Source organism: Mizuhopecten yessoensis, unplaced genomic scaffold (genome assembly GCF_002113885.1).
Source record: "Mizuhopecten yessoensis strain PY_sf001 unplaced genomic scaffold, ASM211388v2 scaffold11171, whole genome shotgun sequence".
Taxonomy (NCBI): domain Eukaryota; kingdom Metazoa; phylum Mollusca; class Bivalvia; order Pectinida; family Pectinidae; genus Mizuhopecten; species Mizuhopecten yessoensis.
In genome coordinates, this window is record NW_018408915.1 from 792,984 (window position 1) to 816,456 (window position 23,473).

A 23,473-nucleotide genomic window follows, 5' to 3' on the forward strand; every position below is an offset into this window, starting at 1 on the left:
AGATAACTAATGTGGCATGTGTTGTATATTATAGAGATCACTAATGTTACGTGTATTTTGTATCATGGAGGTCACTTAAGTGACGTGTATTGTGTCTCCTAGAGATCACTTATGTGACGTGTATTGTGTATCATAGTAATGTTACGTGTATTTTGTATCATGGAGGTCACTTAAGTGACGTGTATTGTGTCTCCTAGAGATCACTTATGTGACGTGTATTGAGTATCATAGAGATCACTAATGTGACTTTTGTGGTGTATGATAGTGTCACTGATGTGACGTGTGTGGTGTATGATAGAGATCATCAATGGGACGCGTATTGTGTATCATAGAGATCAATAATGTGAGGAGTGTTGTGTATCATAGATATCACTTATGTGACGTGTGTTGTGTATTATACAGATCAGCAATGTGACGTGTATTTTGTATTATAGAGATCACTAATTGTATGATAAAGATCACTAATGTTACGTGTATTTTGTATCATAGAGATCACTAATTTGACGTGTGTGGTGGATGATAGTGTCACTAATGTGATGTGTGTGGTGTATGATAGTGTCGTATTGTGTATCATAGAGATCGCTAATGCGACGTGTGTTGTGTATTATACAGATCAGCAATGTGACGTGTATTGTGTATTAATATGACGTGTATTGTGTATTATAGTATTGTGTATTATAGAGATCCCTAATGTGGCGGGTATTGTGTATCATAGAGATCGCTAATGCGACGTGTGTTGTGTATTATACAGATCAGCAATGTGACGTGTATTGTGTACTAATGTGACGTGTATTGTGTTTGTTGTGTATGATAGAGATCACTAATGTCACGTGTATTTTGTATCATAGAGATCACTTAAGTGACATGTATTGTGTATCATAGAGATAACTAATGTGACGTGTATTGTGTCTTATAGAGATCAATAATGTGAGGAGTGTTGTGTATCATAGATATCACTGTGTATTATACAGATCAGCAATGTGACGTGTATTTTGTATCATAGAGATAACTAATGTGGCATGTGTTGTGCATTATAGAGATCACGTATGTCACGAGTGTTGTGTATGTATTTTAGTGATCTCTTATGTGACATATGTTGTGTGTTATAGAGATCAGCAATGTGACGCGTATTTTGTATCATAGAGATCTCTTAAGTGACGTGTATTGTGTCTCCTAGAGATCACTTATGTGACGTGTATTGTGTATTTTAGAGATCAATAATGTGACGTGCGTTGTTTATTATAGAGATCAATAATGTGTCGTGTGTTGTGTATAATAGAGATCATCAATGTGACATTTGTTGTGTATGATAGAGATCATCTATGGGACGTGTATTGTGTATCATAAAGATCACTAATGTGACGAGTATTGTGTATTATAGAGATCCCTAATGTGGCGGGTATTGTGTATCATAGAGATCAATAATGTGAGGAGTGTTGTGTATCATAGATATCACTTATGTGAAATGTGTTGTGTGTTATAGAGATGTGTATTATAGAGATCAGCAAGGTGACGTGTATTTTGTATCATAGAGATAACTAATGTGACGTGTATTGTGTTTGTTGTGTATGATAGAGATCACTAATGTTATGTGTATTTTGTATCATAGGGATCACTTATGTGACGTGTATTGTGTATCATAAAGATCACTAATGTGACGTGTGTTGTGTATAATAATGTGTTGTGTGTTATAGAGATCATGTATCATAGAGATCACTAATTTGACGTGTGTGGTGGATGATAGTGTCACTAATGTGACCTGTGTGGTGTATTATAGAGATCACTAAGGTGACGTGTGTTGTTTATGATAGTGTCACTAATGTGATGTGTGTGGTGTATGATAGTGTATGATAGTGTCACTAATGCGACGTGTATTGTGTATTATAGATATCACTTATGTGACGTGTGTTGTGTATTATAGAGATATCACTAATGTGACGTGTGTGTTGTATGATAGTGTCACTAATGTGATGTGTGTGGTGTATGATAGTGTCGTATTGTGTATCATAGAGATCCCTAATGTGACGTGGATTGTGTATTATAGAGATCACTTATGTGACATGTGTTGTTCTTATAGAGATCACGAATGTGACTTGTATTGTGTATCATAGAGATCACGTGTATTGTGTATTATAGAGATCACACTTATGTTACGTGTATTTTGTATCATAGAGATACACAATACACGTCACTTAAGTGATCTCTATAATACACAACACACGCCAAATTAGTGATGTTTATAATACACAATACACGACACATTAGTGATCTCTATAATAAACCACACACGTCACATTAGTGCTCTCTATAATACACAACACCCGTCACATTACTGATGTTTATAATACACAATCACAATACACGTCACATTAGTGAATCTCTATAATACACAATACACGTTACATTCTATAATACACAATACACGTGATCTCTATGATACACAATCCACGTCACATTAGTGATCTCTTTAATACACAATACACGTCCCATTGATGATCTCTATCATGACATGTGTTGTGTGTTATAGAATCACTTATGTGACGTGTATTGAGTATCATAGAGATCACTAATGCGACGTGTGTTGTGTATTATACAGATCAGCAATGTGACGTGTATTTTGTATCATCGAGATCACTAATGTGACGTGTCTTGTGTATTATAGCGATCACTAATGTGACGTGTATCGTGTATTATAGAGATCAATAATATTGTGTATTATAGAGATCACACTTATGTTACGTGTATTTTGTATCATGGAGGTCACTTAAGTGACGTGTATTGTGTATCTCTATGATACAAAATACACATAACATTAGTGATCTCTATCATACACAACAAATGTCACATTGATGATCTCTATTATACACAACACTCGTCAAAATGATGATCTCTATAATAAACAATACACGTAACAGTCGTGATCTCTATGATACACAATACCCGCCACATTAGGGATCTCTATAATACACAATACATATCACACTAGTAATCTCTATCATACACAACACACGTCACATTCGTGTTCTCTATAATACACGAATGTTACGTGTGTTGTGTATTATAGAGATATCACTAATGTGACGTGTGTGGTGTAATATAGAGATCACTAATGTGACAAGTGTTGTGTATCATAGAGATCACTATGTGACGTGTATTGTGTATTATTATGATAGAGATCATCAATGGGACGCGTATTGTGTATCATAGAGATCAATAATGTGACGAGGGTTGTGTATCATAGATATCACTGTGTATTATACAGATCAGCAATGTGACGTGTATTGTGTACTAATGTGACGTGTATTGTGTATTATAGAGATCACTAATGTGACGTGTGTTGTGTATAATAGAGATCATCAATGTGACATGTGTTGTGTATGATAGAGATCATCAATGGGACGTGTATTGTGTATCATAGAGATCACTAATGTGACGTGTGTTGTGTATTATAGAGATCAGCAATGTGACGGGTATTTTGTATCATAGAGATCACTAATGTGACGCGTATTGTGTATTATAGATATCACTTATGTGACGAGTGAATTATAGAGATTACGTATGTCACGAATGTTGTGTATTTTAGTGATCTCTTATGTGACATGTGTTGTGTGTTATAGAGATCACGAATGTGACGTGTATTGTGTATTATAGAGATCACTTATGTGACAAGTGTTGTGTATTATAAAGATCACTAATGTGACGTGTGTTGTGCATTATAGAAATCATCAATGTGACATGTGTTGTGTGTTATAGAGATCACTAATGTGGCGTGTATTGTGTATTATAGGGATCACTTATGTGACAAGTGTTGTGTATTATAGACATCACTAATGTGACGTGTATTGTGTATTATAGAGAACACGAATGTGACGTGTGTTGTGTATGATAGAGATTACTAGTGTGATATGTATTGTGTATTATAGAGATCACTAATGGGACGTGTATTGTGTATCATAGAAATCACTGATGTGACGTGTGTTGTGTATCATAAAGATCATTAATGTGACGTGTATTGTGTCTTATAGAGATCAATAATGTGACGTGTGTTGTTTATTATAGAGATCAATAATGTGACGAGTGTTGTGTATTATATATATATATCACTAATGTGGCGTGTGTTGTGTATTATAGATATCACTAATATGACGGGTGTTGTGTACTATATATATCACTAATGTGACGTGTGGAGTGTATAATAGATATCACTAATGTGACGTGTATTGAGTGTTATAGATATCATCAATGTGACGTGTATTGTGTATTATAGAGATCAATAATGTGACGAGTGTTGTGTATTATATAAATATAACTTATGTGACGAGTGAATTATACAGATTACTAATGCGACGTGTATTGTGTATTATAGAGATCAATATGTGACGTGTGTTGTGTATTATAGAGATCATCAATGTGACGTGTATTGTGTATTATAGAGATCAATAATGGGACGTGTATTGTGTATTATAGAAATCACTTATGTGATGTGTATTGTGTATTATAGGGATCACTAATGGGACGTGTATTGTGTATCATAGAAATCACTGATGTGGCGAGTGTTGTGTATTATAGAGATCTCTAATGTGACATGTGTGGTGTATGATAGATATTACTAATGTGACGTGTGTGGTGTGTATTGTGTATTATAGAAATAACTTATGTGATGTGTATTGTGTATTATAGAGAACACGAATGTGACGTGTGTTGTGTATTATAGAGATCACTAATGTGACATGTGTGGTGTATGATAGAGATTACTAATGTGACGTGTGTGGTGTATTATAGAGATCACTAATGTGACGTGTATGGTGTATTATAGAGATTATGAATGTGACGTGTATTGTGTATAATAGAGATCACTAATGTGACATGTGTTGTGTATTATAGAGATCAGCAATGTGACGTGTATTGTGTATCATAGAGATCACTAATGTGACGTGTATGGTGTATTATAGAGATTATGAATGTGACGTGTATTGTGTATTATAGAGATCAATAATGTGACGAGTTTTGTGTATCATAGATATCACTTGTGTGACGTGTTTTGTATATTATAAAAATTATCAATATGTGACGTGTGTTGTGTATTATAGAGATCATCAATGTGACGTGTATTGTGTATTATAGAGATTACTAGTGTGATGTGTATTGTGTATTATAGAGATCACTAATGGGACGTGTATTGTGTATCATAGAAATCACTGATGTGACGAGTCTTGTGTATTATAGAGATCACGAATGTGACGTGTGTGGTGTATGATAGTGTCCCTAATGTGACGTGTGTGGTGTATAGAGATCAATAATGTGACGAGTGTTGTGTATTATATATATATATCACTTTTGTGACGAGTGAATTATAGAGATTACTAATCTGACGTGTATTGTGTATTATAGAGAACACGAATGTGACGTGTGTTGTGCATTATAGAGATCACGTATGTCACGAGTGTTGTGTAACTAATGTGACGTGTGTGGTGTATTAGAGATCACTAATGTGACGTGTATGGTGTATTATAGAGATTATGAATGTGACGTGTATTGTGTATAATAGAGATCACTAATGTGACATGTGTTGTGTATTATAGAGATCAGCAATGTGACGTGTATTGTGTATCATAAAGATCACTAATGTGACGTGTATTGTGTATCATAAAGATCACTAATGTGACGAGTATTGTGTATTATAGAGATCACTAATGTGACATGTGTTGTGCATTATAGAGATCACGTATGTCACGAGTGTTGTGTATGTATTTTAGTGATCTCTTATGTGACATATGTTGTGTGTTATAGAGATCACTAATGTGACGTGTGTGGATGTGACGTGTATTGTGTATTATAGAGATCAATAATGTGACGTGTATTGTGTATTATATATATATCACTTATGTGACGAGATAGAGATCATCAATGTGACGTGTATTGTGTATTATAGAGATTGTGTATGTATTTTAGTGATCTCTTATGTGGCATATGTTGTGTGTTATAGAGATCACTAAATTGTGTATTATAGAGATTACTAGTGTAATGTGTATTGTGTATTATAGAGATCACTAATGTGACATGTGTTGTGCATTATAGAGATCACGTATGTCACGAGTGTTGTGTAACTAATGTGACGTGTGTGGTGTATTATAGAGATCACTAATGGGACGTATTGTGTATCATAGAGATCACTAATGTGACGTTTATTGTGTATTATAGAGATCAATAATGTGACGGTGTATTATAGAGATCACTAATGTGACATGTGTTGTGCATTATAGAGATCACGTATGTCACGAGTGTTGTGTATGTATTTTAGTGATCTCTTATGTGGCATATGTTGTGTGTTATAGAGATCACTAATGGGACGTGTATTGTGTATCATAGAGATCACTGATGTGACGTGTATTGTGTATCATAGAGATCACTGATGTGACGTGTATTGTGTATCATAGAGATCACTGATGTGACGTGTATTGTGTATCATAGAGATCACTAATGTGACGTTTATTGTGTATTATAGAGATCAATAATGGGACGTGTATTGTGTATTATAGAGATTGTGTATGTATTTTAGTGATCTCTTATGTGGCATATGTTGTGTGTTATAGAGATCACTAATGTGACGTGTGTTGTGTATGATAGTGTCACTAATGTGACGTGTATTGTGTATTATAGAGATCACGAATGTGACGTGTATTGTGTATTATAGAGATCACTAATGTGACGTGTATTGTGTATTATATATATATATCACTTATGTGACGAGTGAATTATAGAGATTACTAATGTGACGTGTATTGTGTATTATAGAGATCACTAATGGGACGTGTATTGTGTATTATAGAGATCACTTATGTGACGTGTGTTGTGTATTATAGAGATCACTAATGTGACGTGCATTGTGTATTATAGAGAACACGAATGTGACGTATGTTGTGTATGATAGAGATTACTAGTGTGATGTGTATTGTGTATGATAGAGATTACTAATGTGACGTGTATTGTGTATTATAGAGATCACTAATGTGACGTGTACGGTGTATTAAAGAGATTACGAATGTGACGTGTATTGTGTATTATAGAGATCACTAATGTGACGTGTATGGTGTATGATAGTGTCACTAATGTGACGTGTGTTGTGTAATATAGAGATCACTAATGTGACGTGTGTGGTGTACGATAGTGTCACTAATGTGACGTGTGTGGTGTATGATAGTGTCACTAATGTGACGTGTGTGGTGTACGATAGTGTCACTAATGTGACGTGTATTGTGTAATATAGAGATCACTAATGTGACGTGTGTGGTGTATGATAGTGTCACTAATGTGTGGTGTGTGGTGTACGATAGTGTCACTAATGTGTCCGTTTGATTGTATCATAGAGATCACTAATATGATGTGTGTTGTGTATTATAGAGATCAGCAATGTGACGTGTGTGGTGTATGATAGTGTCACTAATGTGACGTGTGTGGTGTATGATAGTGTCACTAATGTGACGTGTGTGGTGTATGATAGTGTCACTAATGTGACGTGTGTGGTGTATGATAGTGTCACTAATGTGACGTGTGTGGTGTATGATAGTGTCACTAATGTGACGTGTGTGGTGTATGATAGTGTCACTAATGTGACGTGTGTGGTGTATGATAGTGTCACTAATGTGACGTGTGTGGTGTATGATAGTGTCACTAATGTGACGTGTGTGGTGTATGATAGTGTCACTAATGTGACGTGTGTGGTGTATGATAGTGTCACTAATGTGACGTGTGTGGTGTATGATAGTGTCACTAATGTGACGTGTGTGGTGTATGATAGTGTCACTAATGTGACGTGTGTGGTGTATGATAGTGTCACTAATGTGACGTGTGTGGTGTATGATAGTGTCACTAATGTGACGTGTGTGGTGTATGATAGTGTCACTAATGTGACGTGTGTGGTGTATGATAGTGTCACTAATGTGACGTGTGTGGTGTATGATAGTGTCACTAATGTGACGTGTGTGGTGTATGATAGTGTCACTAATGTGACGTGTGTGGTGTATGATAGTGTCACTAATGTGACGTGTGTGGTGTATGATAGTGTCACTAATGTGACGTGTGTGGTGTATGATAGTGTCACTAATGTGACGTGTGTGGTGTATGATAGTGTCACTAATGTGACGTGTGTGGTGTATGATAGTGTCACTAATGTGACGTGTGTGGTGTATGATAGTGTCACTAATGTGACGTGTGTGGTGTATGATAGTGTCACTAATGTGACGTGTGTGGTGTATGATAGTGTCACTAATGTGACGTGTGTGGTGTATGATAGTGTCACTAATGTGACGTGTGTGGTGTATGATAGTGTCACTAATGTGACGTGTGTGGTGTATGATAGTGTCACTAATGTGACGTGTGTGGTGTATGATAGTGTCACTAATGTGACGTGTGTGGTGTATGATAGTGTCACTAATGTGACGTGTGTGGTGTATGATAGTGTCACTAATGTGACGTGTGTGGTGTATGATAGTGTCACTAATGTGACGTGTGTGGTGTATGATAGTGTCACTAATGTGACGTGTGTGGTGTATGATAGTGTCACTAATGTGACGTGTGTGGTGTATGATAGTGTCACTAATGTGACGTGTGTGGTGTATGATAGTGTCACTAATGTGACGTGTGTGGTGTATGATAGTGTCACTAATGTGACGTGTGTGGTGTATGATAGTGTCACTAATGTGACGTGTGTGGTGTATGATAGTGTCACTAATGTGACGTGTGTGGTGTATGATAGTGTCACTAATGTGACGTGTGTGGTGTATGATAGTGTCACTAATGTGACGTGTGTGGTGTATGATAGTGTCACTAATGTGACGTGTGTGGTGTATGATAGTGTCACTAATGTGACGTGTGTGGTGTATGATAGTGTCACTAATGTGACGTGTGTGGTGTATGATAGTGTCACTAATGTGACGTGTGTGGTGTATGATAGTGTCACTAATGTGACGTGTGTGGTGTATGATAGTGTCACTAATGTGACGTGTGTGGTGTATGATAGTGTCACTAATGTGACGTGTGTGGTGTATGATAGTGTCACTAATGTGACGTGTGTGGTGTATGATAGTGTCACTAATGTGACGTGTGTGGTGTATGATAGTGTCACTAATGTGACGTGTGTGGTGTATGATAGTGTCACTAATGTGACGTGTGTGGTGTATGATAGTGTCACTAATGTGACGTGTGTGGTGTATGATAGTGTCACTAATGTGACGTGTGTGGTGTATGATAGTGTCACTAATGTGACGTGTGTGGTGTATGATAGTGTCACTAATGTGACGTGTGTGGTGTATGATAGTGTCACTAATGTGACGTGTGTGGTGTATGATAGTGTCACTAATGTGACGTGTGTGGTGTATGATAGTGTCACTAATGTGACGTGTGTGGTGTATGATAGTGTCACTAATGTGACGTGTGTGGTGTATGATAGTGTCACTAATGTGACGTGTGTGGTGTATGATAGTGTCACTAATGTGACGTGTGTGGTGTATGATAGTGTCACTAATGTGACGTGTGTGGTGTATGATAGTGTCACTAATGTGACGTGTGTGGTGTATGATAGTGTCACTAATGTGACGTGTGTGGTGTATGATAGTGTCACTAATGTGACGTGTGTGGTGTATGATAGTGTCACTAATGTGACGTGTGTGGTGTATGATAGTGTCACTAATGTGACGTGTGTGGTGTATGATAGTGTCACTAATGTGACGTGTGTGGTGTATGATAGTGTCACTAATGTGACGTGTGTGGTGTATGATAGTGTCACTAATGTGACGTGTGTGGTGTATGATAGTGTCACTAATGTGACGTGTGTGGTGTATGATAGTGTCACTAATGTGACGTGTGTGGTGTATGATAGTGTCACTAATGTGACGTGTGTGGTGTATGATAGTGTCACTAATGTGACGTGTGTGGTGTATGATAGTGTCACTAATGTGACGTGTGTGGTGTATGATAGTGTCACTAATGTGACGTGTGTGGTGTATGATAGTGTCACTAATGTGACGTGTGTGGTGTATGATAGTGTCACTAATGTGACGTGTGTGGTGTATGATAGTGTCACTAATGTGACGTGTGTGGTGTATGATAGTGTCACTAATGTGACGTGTGTGGTGTATGATAGTGTCACTAATGTGACGTGTGTGGTGTATGATAGTGTCACTAATGTGACGTGTGTGGTGTATGATAGTGTCACTAATGTGACGTGTGTGGTGTATGATAGTGTCACTAATGTGACGTGTGTGGTGTATGATAGTGTCACTAATGTGACGTGTGTGGTGTATGATAGTGTCACTAATGTGACGTGTGTGGTGTATGATAGTGTCACTAATGTGACGTGTGTGGTGTATGATAGTGTCACTAATGTGACGTGTGTGGTGTATGATAGTGTCACTAATGTGACGTGTGTGGTGTATGATAGTGTCACTAATGTGACGTGTGTGGTGTATGATAGTGTCACTAATGTGACGTGTGTGGTGTATGATAGTGTCACTAATGTGACGTGTGTGGTGTATGATAGTGTCACTAATGTGACGTGTGTGGTGTATGATAGTGTCACTAATGTGACGTGTGTGGTGTATGATAGTGTCACTAATGTGACGTGTGTGGTGTATGATAGTGTCACTAATGTGACGTGTGTTGTGTATTATAGAGATCACTAATGTGACGTGTGTTGTGTATCATAGAGATCAGCAATGTGACGTGTGTGGTGTATCATAGAGATCACTAATGTGACGTGTGTGGTGTATCATAGAGATCAGCAATGTGACGTGTGTGGTGTATCATAGAGATCACTAATGTGACGTGTGTGGTGTATCATAGAGATCACTAATGTGACGTGTGTGGTGTATCATAGAGATCACTAATGTGACGTGTGTGGTGTATCATAGAGATCACTAATGTGACGTGTGTGGTGTATCATAGAGATCACTAATGTGACGTGTGTGGTGTATCATAGAGATCACTAATGTGACGTGTGTGGTGTATCATAGAGATCACTAATGTGACGTGTGTGGTGTATCATAGAGATCACTAATGTGACGTGTGTGGTGTATCATAGAGATCACTAATGTGACGTGTGTGGTGTATCATAGTGTCCCCAAAATGGCACACAGTGTGATCCTGGAAAAGGCTTGGGTAAGAGTGTATTTCTTTTAGAATATCAAGGTTTTGTAGTTGTAGGGTCGACTGTGACAGAATTTCGTTATGCTCAATGTCCGGATTAAACAATCTGTGTAAAAACAAACCTTGCTTGTATACGTTAACCATATACCGCGGTAATACATAGCGATAGTAACAGCTTCTATACTAAGACCATATGCAATCGCTCTTTCTCGAATAAATCAAATCAAAATATAAACGGTGTCACGCTGATGAAAATATTGAAACACTAGCAATTTCAAAAGAAATGTCAACACGTTATGTGTGTATATAAAATGGGCATCATAAATTACACCGAGAAGGTGTGCTTGATATACCTTCCTGTTAGAAGCATAAACAAAATCGCACATACTCCCTCCGAAATGATGAGTCTAAGAGTCAAGGTTCGACATTCAGTATGAGATTAGGACCGCTTAAATCACGTCGGAAACGATTTATTCTATCATCCAACTAATGGATGATGTCAAAATCATGATAACATGTTCATAAATCTCGTAGGACTTGCATGGTTTATGGATGCACGATACGTGTTACTGCAGAATATGCAAAACAATTGCTTTATTTTATTGATTGATTTACTTATGCTTTGTGTCTTCGCAACAGTTCATGTCTTGTTACTACTTTCTAGAGTGTCAACAATATAGCTATACGTCAATTTTATGAAAGAAAAAAAAAATTGCTTCTTCACTTACATCGTTGAAATATGCAAATTACAATGATTTTTGGAAATGAAAACCTGTCGGCTGACGCTAAATTCGCCCCCGTCTCTAGAATATTATATAGATATTTAATTATTCAGTAGAAAAGAAAATTAACTCTAATAATTTTGATCACTTGGATGTCTGATTAAACTAGGGGGAGATAAGCTAGCAGAAAAAATTGTAGTTGAAAAATTCTTCATAAACAATTGGGGGCTGGTAGCCAGTCTAGGCTGACACTAACATAGTTTTATCACATAATCAGCCTGTTATCCAGTGAATTCGCCCGTGTAATAGCGTTTTTCATTGGCTGTGCTAGTCAGAAATCAATTGTGACGTCATAATATGGACACTGACTTGACGTCATAAATTGTGAATGGCGCAACAAAATGGCTGTCTCCGTTTGATTAAGCCCTCTAAATTTTGGATTTAAAACCTTTAAAAATATAAGTTTTCTGAGTTATGTGATTAAAAGTATCTTAAATTTGTTTTCGTTTCATGTGAGCTTTTATGAAACTCGTCTCGAAGTTTTAATTTTTGTTTGCCAAGGCACGCTAAAATAAAAACTCCGAAGTCTCGTTTCATAAAATCTCATATGAAATGAAAACTCATTTAAGATCCTATATATGTTTAGACCTGTTCAGAACCACCACTTTGCGATGTCCAGTATAGAAGGTTTTGAAATATTTTATAATAATTAGAAACACTATTTTTTTGTTCTGCCTGGTAATATCATTTATGTGGGTTTTTTTTATCTTTCTTGCTATAACTTGTTCTTATATATAATTGTATTCGAGAAAGCGGCGTTAATAATTTGATAGAACTGTTACCTATCATCTGCACAATTGTTTGGGCAATGATAATGTTAAAACAGAAAGAAAATTAGCAAAGGTCATATTATGATGATGACGACGACGAAAAAAAGTCGACAATGTGGACGTGAACGACGATGGCGCCGACGAGGAAGAGGAGGATGGCGCCGACGAGGATGAGGGGGACGCCTATGAGGATAGGACAAAGGAGATTAGTGAGGATTATGACGACAATTACGATGAAGATGAAAGGTACTCACCAATTTACCCCCCACCTTCGTCTGTGAGATGTTATTCTTCAGTGAGTGACACCGGTATGTGATGTGTATCGCGAGCGATGGGTGAGTGATGGGCGTGCTCGGTTCGCTGTATAACCTCCAGTCTCCCCGTCTCCACCGTACGGTCTCCCCGTCTCCGCCGTACCGAGTAGCCCCTCTCCGCCACAGAGTGTTCGATTGACGACATTCTCAGCATCAGATTGGTTCACATAGATAGCATAAGATAACACATCTCTCTAGAGTAGGAGTCCGAGCGAGCATGCATCTCAGCACGTGCTCACTTTCTCTAGATATCGCTGGTTTTATAGGTACTTTATTATTTTTGGAGAAATATTTTACAGTCCAAATTTTATGACCAGTCTTAACACATTAGCATTTAATCGTATTTCTTACCTAGAATTAACCCACTGGGATTTCATTCTCAAATTAGCCTTCCTTTTCACACGAGGAGCAAGTCTTCAAGTACAGGATTGCACTGAGCGTTCTTCATAGTGAAAATTGAAATTAAGCCAAATATTTCAATTGTACACTCGAATTACTACATAACATCGTACATTCTCACCATGGTGTCCTATAATCAATTATTACCATTTCATGCAAAACTTTACGAGCGTTCACATACATGTTTGTAATGTTTGAAATTGGAAGTTTTGATAGCATCGCATGTGAAGTGCTTACCGCATAATACCAAATGAACATTGTTTCCGTTGCACAGTACGTATTCCGTCTCTTATGAGCAGGAATTGATTGTTACGTCATTTGTTTGTGAGAGTAACGTCATCAGTTTTTGAGAAAACGACGTAATTTTCTCACACAAACCAATGACGTAACAATCAATACCTGCTCACAAGAGAAGATAACTCTGTAATACGTATAGACGGAATAGCCACGTTCTAATCCGGTTATCCCGTTATCCGGCTTATGTTTTCTTGGGAAAGGTGCATCCTTTTCTCTAAAAAAAGGGGCCTCGTAAACTAAAGTCCATCTTCGTCAGCTATTCCGTCTTTGTGTATTGCAGAGTTATCTGCACTTGTGAGCAGGGATTGATTGTTACGTCATTTGTTTGTGAGAGTAACGTCATCAATTTTTGAGAAAATGACGCAATTTTCTCACACAAACCAATGACGTAACAATCAATACCTGCTCACAAGAGAAGATAACTCTGCAATACTCAAAGACGGAATAGGATCAGCTGTGATTTTAAGCCGAGGCGCGAGTGTTACGGTAACTATTATATATATATTACATGAATAACACACATTGAATGTCTATTGCTATATTCAGTACTGTTGAAATATTGAACGTATTCATTTCAAATGTGTGTGCGAACATAAAAGGTTTACTTTATGCAAAAATGTACTTTTAGTTTCTTTAAAATAAACACTGTTACTCCAGTCGCTGAAACAATACAATGCACTAAGGTCTAAGCATTAAGGTAATGGCTGAACAAAAAACATCACCAAACATCTTTAAAGATAAGCATTTTAACGTACTACTTCTAAGTACAAATGACATCGCAAACGCATGACTTCCGGAAATGTTTGACTTGGTAAGTGAAAGAATTTCGGGAATATTAGACTTCGTGACTACATGACCTCTGAATACATTGAACCCCTTTAATGAATACATTCTGTCCGAGGAGTATCATGGGTCTCGTTAATGAATGACTTCCGGGTAAAATGGACTTCGTCAATGAAGACGTCCGGGTATAAGAAAAACTCGTTAATGAATGAATTCCGGGTACATTGGACTTCAATAATGAAGACTTCCGGATATAAGAAAACCTCATTAATAAATGGCTTCCAGAGACATTGGACTTCAATAATGAAGACTTCCGGGTATAAGGAAAGCTCGTTAATGAATTACTTCCGGATACAAAATGAATATGGACTTCGTTTATGAAGACTTCCGGGTATAAGGAAACCTCTATATGAAAGACTGCCGGGTACAATTGGACTCCGTTAATGAAGACTTCCGGTATGAGGAAACCACGTTAATTAATGAGTTCCGGGTACAATGAATATTTTTTATTTTTAATCGCTTCTGGAAATATTGGACCTCTGAAAATAGAAAAACATTTTTGCAGAAGATCTCGTAAATGTGTAATTTCCAGTAACATTTGCTTCTTTAATGAATGCTTTCTTGGTGCATTGGGCCTCTTTAATAAACGGATATTTGAAGCTCGTGAATGAAAGACTTCCGGATAAATTGGACTTTGGTAAAGGATAACTTCCGGGTAAAAAGAAATCTCGTTAATTGATGACTTCCGAGAACAACGCATCTTTTAATGAAACTATCAGGAGTATTGGAACATTTCCAAAGCATTGGGTCTCGTTAATGAATTCCTTCCAGGTCCAAGGTTTCATTGAAACTCTTTAGTGGATCACGTCCATATACAATGAGCCTTGTCAATTAATTACATTCGGTAACATAGTTCTTAATCATGATTAACGTCTTTAAAACATTGGACCTTGTTTATTAATGACTTCCAGGCACACCGGACCTTGTTAATGATTTCCGGTTACATTAGACATCGATTTTCCTTCAATGAATTCCAAGTATATATAACATCTTGGATTTCGGTTTCAAGTAACATCGTTAATTAATTACTTCCGGGTACATCGGTCCTCGTTAATGAATGGCTAACAGATACATATAGGACCTCCTTAATTAATTACTTCCGGTGCGTGACATTAGACCACATTAACCGTAACCTATAACGTTGCAATAGAACGATCCAGTATATTGGTGTCTCTCTAGTACAACATGAATGCCTACGCTTATGGTTTCCTTTCATAAAGTAAAACATTTAGACCTCGTTCATGGCTTTAGGGTAATTGTCCATACAATTGAGACTAGAAGGGACAAGGATTGCATCGTGAGCCGGAATCTTCCCCGGGAGACGATCGCCTACATTACCCATCCCAAAATTACATTGGGCGGAACTTGCCAGCACAATTTTTCTATTTAAACCCCTATTGCGATTTTAAGACATTTTCACAATATCACTGGAAGTGATGAAATTGAAGTCAAGAAGGTAACAAAAAGACACTTATTTCCGGAAAGTTTAACGCGTGTACCGAGCCGCCAATGTCTGGCGCGCCTGTATCATTACAGATCCTGCCAATGAATGCATTACAACACATTAGCAAAGCATGTCAAGTATTGTTTCTGTTAGACACACCTCATTTGCTTGATATCTACCATGTCTCAGTTAAATAGACCTCTCTAGCTTAACAACAGTCTAGGCGTATTTAGAATTTCTGAATTTTTATTTTCACTTTCGTTAAAATATAAAATGCAAAATATATGTTCCTTGGACTTAAAATGATTGACATGTGATATTATATAAAAAAAGTCAATTTTAGCAATATTTAAGAAAATAAATAATTTTGATGATTTTTTTTTTATGTATTAAAGGCTTATTAATCCCAAAGCTCGACACAGTGGGGTGTAGATATGTCATCAACAATAATCTCTCGACACTTAATTCATATGTTAAATCTACATGCGCTACATATGATAACCTACACATTAGCCCCACATTTAGAGGCGTATCAGACACGGACAATATTACACCCACTTGTGATTTTTATAATCACCTTATCAAGAGGACTATTGTATACACAACTAAGAAAGATTAAATTAAAATCAGATTACTTTTTGGATTTGTTTTTTTAATTTAGACGAAAGCTCTTTCCTATCCGTTAGATTCCATGCATAAGCAATTTTCATATTCTATGTTTAATGTTCTTGAAACATATTCACCGAGTTTTTCAAAGAATTTGTTTCTATTAATAGTCTTAAAACAGCAATTAAGCCCTTTTCACGATCAAATGCGTACGTGTGTCCTTGATAAGACCCATTTTTATTCGCGTATCACGTGGTGTTTTTCGATAATAAGATCAGAACTCAGTTGTTGAAACATTGGAAACTTTTATTTCGACTTCTATATTCCACAACAGCTGTATTGTCGCATGAAGTTCTCGTTATTTTCCTGTATTTGAAATGCTCCTTAAACCCGGCAACCTTCGTTGTCGGCGATACGGGGGAAAACCCCGCCGTATAGGCGGTCCTCGGTGTATGTTTAGAAAGTACGAACTAGGTACAACAATCGACATACTGATGATCAGTTGGGTGAAAAAAAGTTATACGATCCAATTACAGACTTTATCACCTCCTTAGCATCAGTTCCTGGCGAAGAAGAGTCGTCAAATTCGAGAGATAAATGATCTGATCAGGGTGTGGTTCCGGACTAATTGACGGTTAGATGACGTCATTGACGGATGGTACTTACCATTAACATGTAGCACGGTTGCCGAGAAAAAGTCCGTATTCAAATAAAAGCACGCTTTCAGACATATATTTAAAACGAAATTAACTGCGTTCCTTCAGATGTTTTCAACAGAAAAAAAATGTCAATGACCGTTGGTTGAATCCAGCAAACGTCAAGAGGGGTCAAACTGGACAACGCAAACGGAGGTGTAGGGGTATATAGGAATCCCCATGAACGTCCGTCTGTCCGTGATCATTGTAAGTGCAATTCCTCTTATTTGGCACAGTGAAAGTACATCGTATGTTCGTGTGCATGAAGAAAAGGAATTTCCGATGCAATTATTTTCCTTCAGTTTTAACCATTAAAACTTCAAATTTCTGCACCAGAAATATTGTAAGTGCAACTTCTCATTAATTGTTTGTTGGAGTTTTGGGTACTTGGCAGTCATGAAGAAAGGAATTGTGGTCTGAACATTTTTCATTGAGTAATGGCCAATTAATGTCTGCTCCAGAAACCTTGTAAGAGCAAGTGGGAGGTATATCTTGCTGAGGTCGTTAAGTTATTTGAAACATTGGTTTGGTTTAGTATTGATTAACGTCCTATCAACAGCTATATGGTCATACATAGGAGATTGCATTATATACGATCTTATCACTAATCAATGCATCCGGTCTCATCTCGATCACTTCCGCTAAGTTTACTAGCTTGATGTTAGATTATATATCTATTTGCCGTTAATCGTAGGGGAAACGCGCCTCTTTGTTTCCCCGAAAAAAATCATGTTTCACGAGAACAAAGCCCTGTGTCAGTCACCGGTCCCCCCCCCNAGCCTTTCGGCTAATCAGCATAAACATTACAATACATTTTACAAAATTGAGTGAGTGATACACAGCAATACAGACATATTATGGAGGATGGACAATATGTGTAATTATTCATTTGATCTCAGTTGTGAAGCAGAAATTAAAAATTTGGAAAGATTATTCAATTTCCTCTTACTTCTAACAGAAAGTAAATTAATTAATTTAAACATAGACGGTCTAATTCTGTAATATCTGTCAATGTATTGTGTTCTTATTTCGTTGTAAAATGGACAAACAAGAATAAAATGCAATTCGTCCTCTATATCGCCTAAATTACACTTTAAACAAAGTCTTTCATTACGAGGTATTCTCACATATCTGCCCCTTTCTATACGAAGGTCGTGTGAAGATAATCTAAATTTCGCAATGGTTAAAATACAAGATTCAGGAAAAGATTTACAAAGAGACTCCGAACGAGAAGAATGAGAAACTAGAGCGCGAGAGTGAAACACGAGGCTTTATTCCCGTTTTGTGATTAGTAAAATCAACTCTAAAACACTAGTAAGTAGGTGAATTACATATAGATTTATTGCCCTTTCCGCGTCATTATCGTCTGCTCAGTCACTTAGGTGTTCATACCCGGATGAGAAAAGAGTTACCAATGAAACTCGAGCGCGAGAGGAAACTTTTTGACAGCGATTTAATTTTCAGTTAAGTCATTAAAATAATCCGAACAGATACACCGTTATACAGATGAGATAATATCATAAATTACGGAAACTTACCTCTCTGCTCTTTTCAGGCATTGCGTGTTCTCGTCATTTCTATATTTGGTTACTGATGAGAGAAGGCATAGTAAGTTGTGAGAACTTGTGCCCGGTTAAAGCAGTTTGGGGACAATGTCATTATCGGCCGAATGTGGATGTTTATGCATTTCTCACATAAAAGTATAAATATTCATTATTCAAAGACTAATGCAGGAGCCTGAAAATTTAGCAAAACATTGTATACCGAAATCTTGCCTGGTGTTTGGTTAGTATTATCAGACGTTTGTCAACGACTGAATCAAACCAGGTAGGTGAAACATTGTAATGTCAAAAGCCTGTATATACAATCTGTTAATTTGATCGAAAAAATGACAACGACCGTGGACAGGGGAAGACAACACAGCATGGCGGCACTGTAGATTTCAGCAATGCATATGTACGGCGCTCATGACTAAAGGCACACGCCACCATGGAGTCCGAAGGGAATCAGAGTATTTGCGGATGACTGCATTATTTACAAGGAAATTTTACAAGAAGACTCTAAAATAATGCGGAAATAGGAACAAAATGTTTACATTCATACAATGTATATTTAGCTGTTATGATGCCAGTAAGTCCGTGCCGTTATCCCGTGAGTCTTGATCATCTTCAGTTGTTTCGACGATGTCTACCACAACTTCCGGAGGTGCGTCAACTGGTCCCACCACAAGAACTTAATATTGAGAAGCCCCTGTAACGTCCACTGCCAGACGCAAAAATTGCCATCCTTTCTACTGGGTGGTCGGGTGGCACAGTTGATAGCGCTGTCGCCTTTCACGAAGACGTCCGGAGTTCGATTCCCCAATCGGACGTGAAAAGGTATCGGGTCATCTGCCTGACCACAAGGGTTTTATCCGGGTACTATGGTTTCCTAACAAATTAAGCCCTGTCCGTTTCCATCCGGACCAACAAGAGTGATGAGTATAAGTTGAAATAACTTGTTTCTTAATTGTTTTGAATTAAATAAGGTTTATTCTACTGACAGTCGCCCATCGATTGCTGGGATTTTGTCTCTCCCTCATTTACTCCCTCGATATGTACTTCCCATGGCTCTGTCAATTCCACAATGATAGCCTCTTAAATAGAGGGTTACCGAAATACAATGTCAGGGTGACTCGAATGCAGTGTTCTGGCTCGGTCCAATTGTCGTTCCATGATAGGCCCTCTTTCTAACGCCTTGCTTGTTTAGCCAGCTTCTTTATTGACCACGTATTTCTGCTGCTTTTACCATTCTTCCTTCTCTCTTCAATGCTCCGATCTCCTTCTGTGCTGACTTTCTCTCCTCATTCTGTCCTGTCGTATTCAACGGTCTGTCCTCAATCTTTGTCTGCAAGATGACACCGTCCTAATAATATCTCTATAGCTAATTGGTGGTCCTGTCTACTACCCAGTTTCCATCTAGAATGTACTATTAGTTAACCCTTGATTTTCTTGTTGCGTTTTTATCCTTGCTGTTCAAAAGGAGCATCGCGAAACTGAATTTGATAACCCTGAATTTATAAAGCAATGATTCCAAGTGTAGCTTCACCTTTGTCCATTCATCGTAGAGGCCATTGCTTTTGAAATTCGCATTCATACCCATGCACGTTCGGGGATAGAATTGGCCCACTCCATCTCACTACATGTTACCGTAAGAGATGACGACAGTGAGTCCCCCTGTTATATATGGGTTTCCGCCCGTGTTATCGCAAACCAAATCTGACCTACTTCCCCTATTGCAGCACTTGGAATCTATATCGTTTCTTTGCTTTCTTCTCCTACTCTTTCTTTTCGTCTGTGTCTCCCTAGGAAACCTTTTTCATCTCAGCTGTCGTGAGGTCACTGACTCCAAGCAAACAATATACTCCCATCCACTTTTATAGATGTCTGCTCACTATCTGCTCTATAACCCTACTGCTGTCATTGATGCGTCATACACCAGCAGTGTTCGCCCAGATGAGCATACACTAGCTAGGTCAAACGTCGTATTAGTAGATACATGTCTTAATTGTGCTATCGTGTATATGTATATCGTACTAGAAGTTCATCGTAACACATACATAAACATCCGAGACCATTGGAATTGTCACCAGTCTTGAACTTTTTATCTTTCCTTTCTTTCTTAAAAACAGGAACCCCGATTTAGTTGACTTGAACTTCATTCATGCTTGTGACTGGACGGTTTCCAAATACTGCAAGATATATCTTGCTTTCACCACTGTCTTGGTTGCCACTGTCATGTCGTCCATAACTGCTTTCGTTGGTGTTTGCATTATGCCAGATGCCATGTGGTATATCTTTTCACAGATTGTATGGTCAATATCATTGCTGCTGATAATGATTTGACTGAAACTGTGCATTCGCCACTGACCCTGCAGGTAGGGCGTAAGAATTGTACCTGCTGCCCCCAATTGCATGATCGTAAGAGGCGACTAAATTTGGGACCTTATCTCTTCTCTCCTTTCTAAATAACTTTCTTCTTCCTAATGTCTCCCTTGACAATGCCTCACTTTTGGCCATTTGTTGAGCGTTCGCCCCTGTGAGGAAGGCTTTGGGTTCTGTCCCCTGGCCGAGACATACCAAAGTCTTTAAAAATGGTAGTTTCTACTCCTGCTTAACGCTCAGCAAATTAGGAGTGGGACGACTGGTTCGCCCGTTGTCAGTATAATGTGACCGGGTGGGGCGTCCTGCTGGGTGTCTTCGGCAGTATGTTTCAGTGAGGTAGCACTATAAAGTCGGCATCAGTTCCGCGCTATCACAAGGGGACAAACACGAACATATCGCAGCCTCCCAAAATACACACACATACACTACACGCATGCATCTTGCACACAGGGGAGGCCGTCCTTAAATGACCTTAGCTGTTAATATGACGTTAAACAAAATCAAACAAACAAACAAACAAAGCATTCGCCACAATCCACATCCGGGTGCTGGCCTGATGTCGTGTTCTGCACCTCGAGGCGCATCTTGGGAGTGATCGTATATAGGGCCTAGTATCTCTGCAGCAACCCCCGGATTTCTCCGCTCTAATGAAAACAAGATCACAACTCTCTCCAAGAGTCAGCAAACAGCTACTATCTTCATAGTTTCCTCTTTCCGGGAGTCGACAGATGGTCGTGAATACCGAGCAATCCGCACAGTATAGGCACCAGTAGAGAAAGGATATACATAGTCTTCTTCTTTTTCTCGGTCATTATCATATAAGACAATCATGATCAGCGAAAGTGCGATTCGAGACTTGTTTCTGGGTACAGCGTTTTCGTCGTCGATGATTGCAATCTACCCGGAATAAGACACCAGATCATTGTATGAGGTCCTACGTGTAGACAGATTTCAGACACAGGAAACAGAAGGATATAATTACATCCAATCCGGAACAGTTGTGATGCGTTCGTCTTATGATATGCACAGTCTGTTTTTCTACATGAAAATGCTACATGGTGTATCATATTGTGGTTGGCATAAAGCATGTTTATGGAATAATAATTGATTTTTGGGTATATTGTGTCATATTGATACTATATGGTTCAAAATTTGTCAAAGAAAACATCAGTTTTTGAATATGATTTATCCATCGTTGTGCTCAAAGGGACAAGAACTTGTTACAGCTATGGACATAAACTAAGATGTTTAGAGTTACTTAACACGTTTAGGGGGTTAAGATTTATTTTCGATAAAAAGGCCACCACCAATGAAATGCTCATGTCCCTGTGCGCCTGGTATTGCTAACAGTAAAGCATCGAACACCTTTCCACAGACCTACATTTATTACGGTGATTAAGCGAGTTAGGTGAAGAAAACAAAAAATACATGTATCACATCAGCACATTAGCTTTTGTAATATGTTATACATATTTATATTTATTGGACCGGAGTGATGAATTGAAACAAACCGAACCGAACGCGCCCTTAAAGTGTGCAACCTACCGGAAGTTGTTATTTGACACTTCCGCCATAAACAAGCCGCTAAACGGGAACAGTACAGGTAAAAACACAACACATGAATCAATGGTCATTCTCTCGGACATCAGTGACTATACTAAAGAAAAAGTTCAAGTCATGTTGATTTTCGTTTATAGTTAAAAGGAAACGTATGTTTTGCGTTATCATGCTGTGAAAGTCTACAATATCCTCGATATTTTGTGTCTGAGGTTTACGGATGGGTAATATTACAATGTTTACATTCGCGTGGCAATTGCAGTGCCCGAGCCTCTTGTGAATGCCTAACTTTACTGCAATTATATGACACTACCAGAGTTTGAGCTTTGGCTGTCATGAAGTTTGTCACGTACTATCCGCGCTTTAAACGTCAGTGATACCACAGCCTGGCATATACAGGTCCAGTACACTCTGCCGATTGAGCTATATAGCTGTAAAGACCTATAATAGCTCTATTGACCTATCTGAAATAGGTCTTTTGAGCTATTTTCAAGTGATTTTTTTGTTTAAGGAAAACGAAACACAGTCACATTTAAAAGAAGATTATATCATTAGGTTGATAACAAAAGACATGAAAAATAAGTATTCTTTAAAAAAAAAAATGATGTAAAAAAATCGGAAATTTTACATTTATGAAAAATTAAAATATACATCTAATCGTATGCTTTTTGCAGTGAACATTACCATAAACCTTATTGTTT

At 37.8% G+C, this 23,473-nt stretch overlaps 2 protein-coding genes across 2 annotated transcripts in view; one reads left to right on the forward strand and one right to left on the reverse strand.

Moving 5' to 3' along the window:
• LOC110467357 (noggin-2-like) overlaps window positions 1-13,107 on the reverse strand; it is a 35,887-nt gene extending 22,780 nt beyond the window's left edge. Inside the window, exon 1 of the mRNA XM_021524473.1 lies at window positions 12,949-13,107. The gene's annotated coding sequence lies outside the window, so the exon portion shown is untranslated. The remainder of the gene's footprint in view (window positions 1-12,948) is intronic.
• The window catches only part of LOC110467366, an 83,182-nt gene that overhangs the window by 12,793 nt on the left and 46,916 nt on the right, over window positions 1-23,473 (forward strand). Inside the window, exons 5-6 of the mRNA XM_021524481.1 lie at window positions 12,802-12,940; window positions 22,709-22,818. Of these exons, the coding sequence (XP_021380156.1) occupies window positions 12,802-12,940; window positions 22,709-22,818 (249 nt within the window). The remainder of the gene's footprint in view (window positions 1-12,801; window positions 12,941-22,708; window positions 22,819-23,473) is intronic.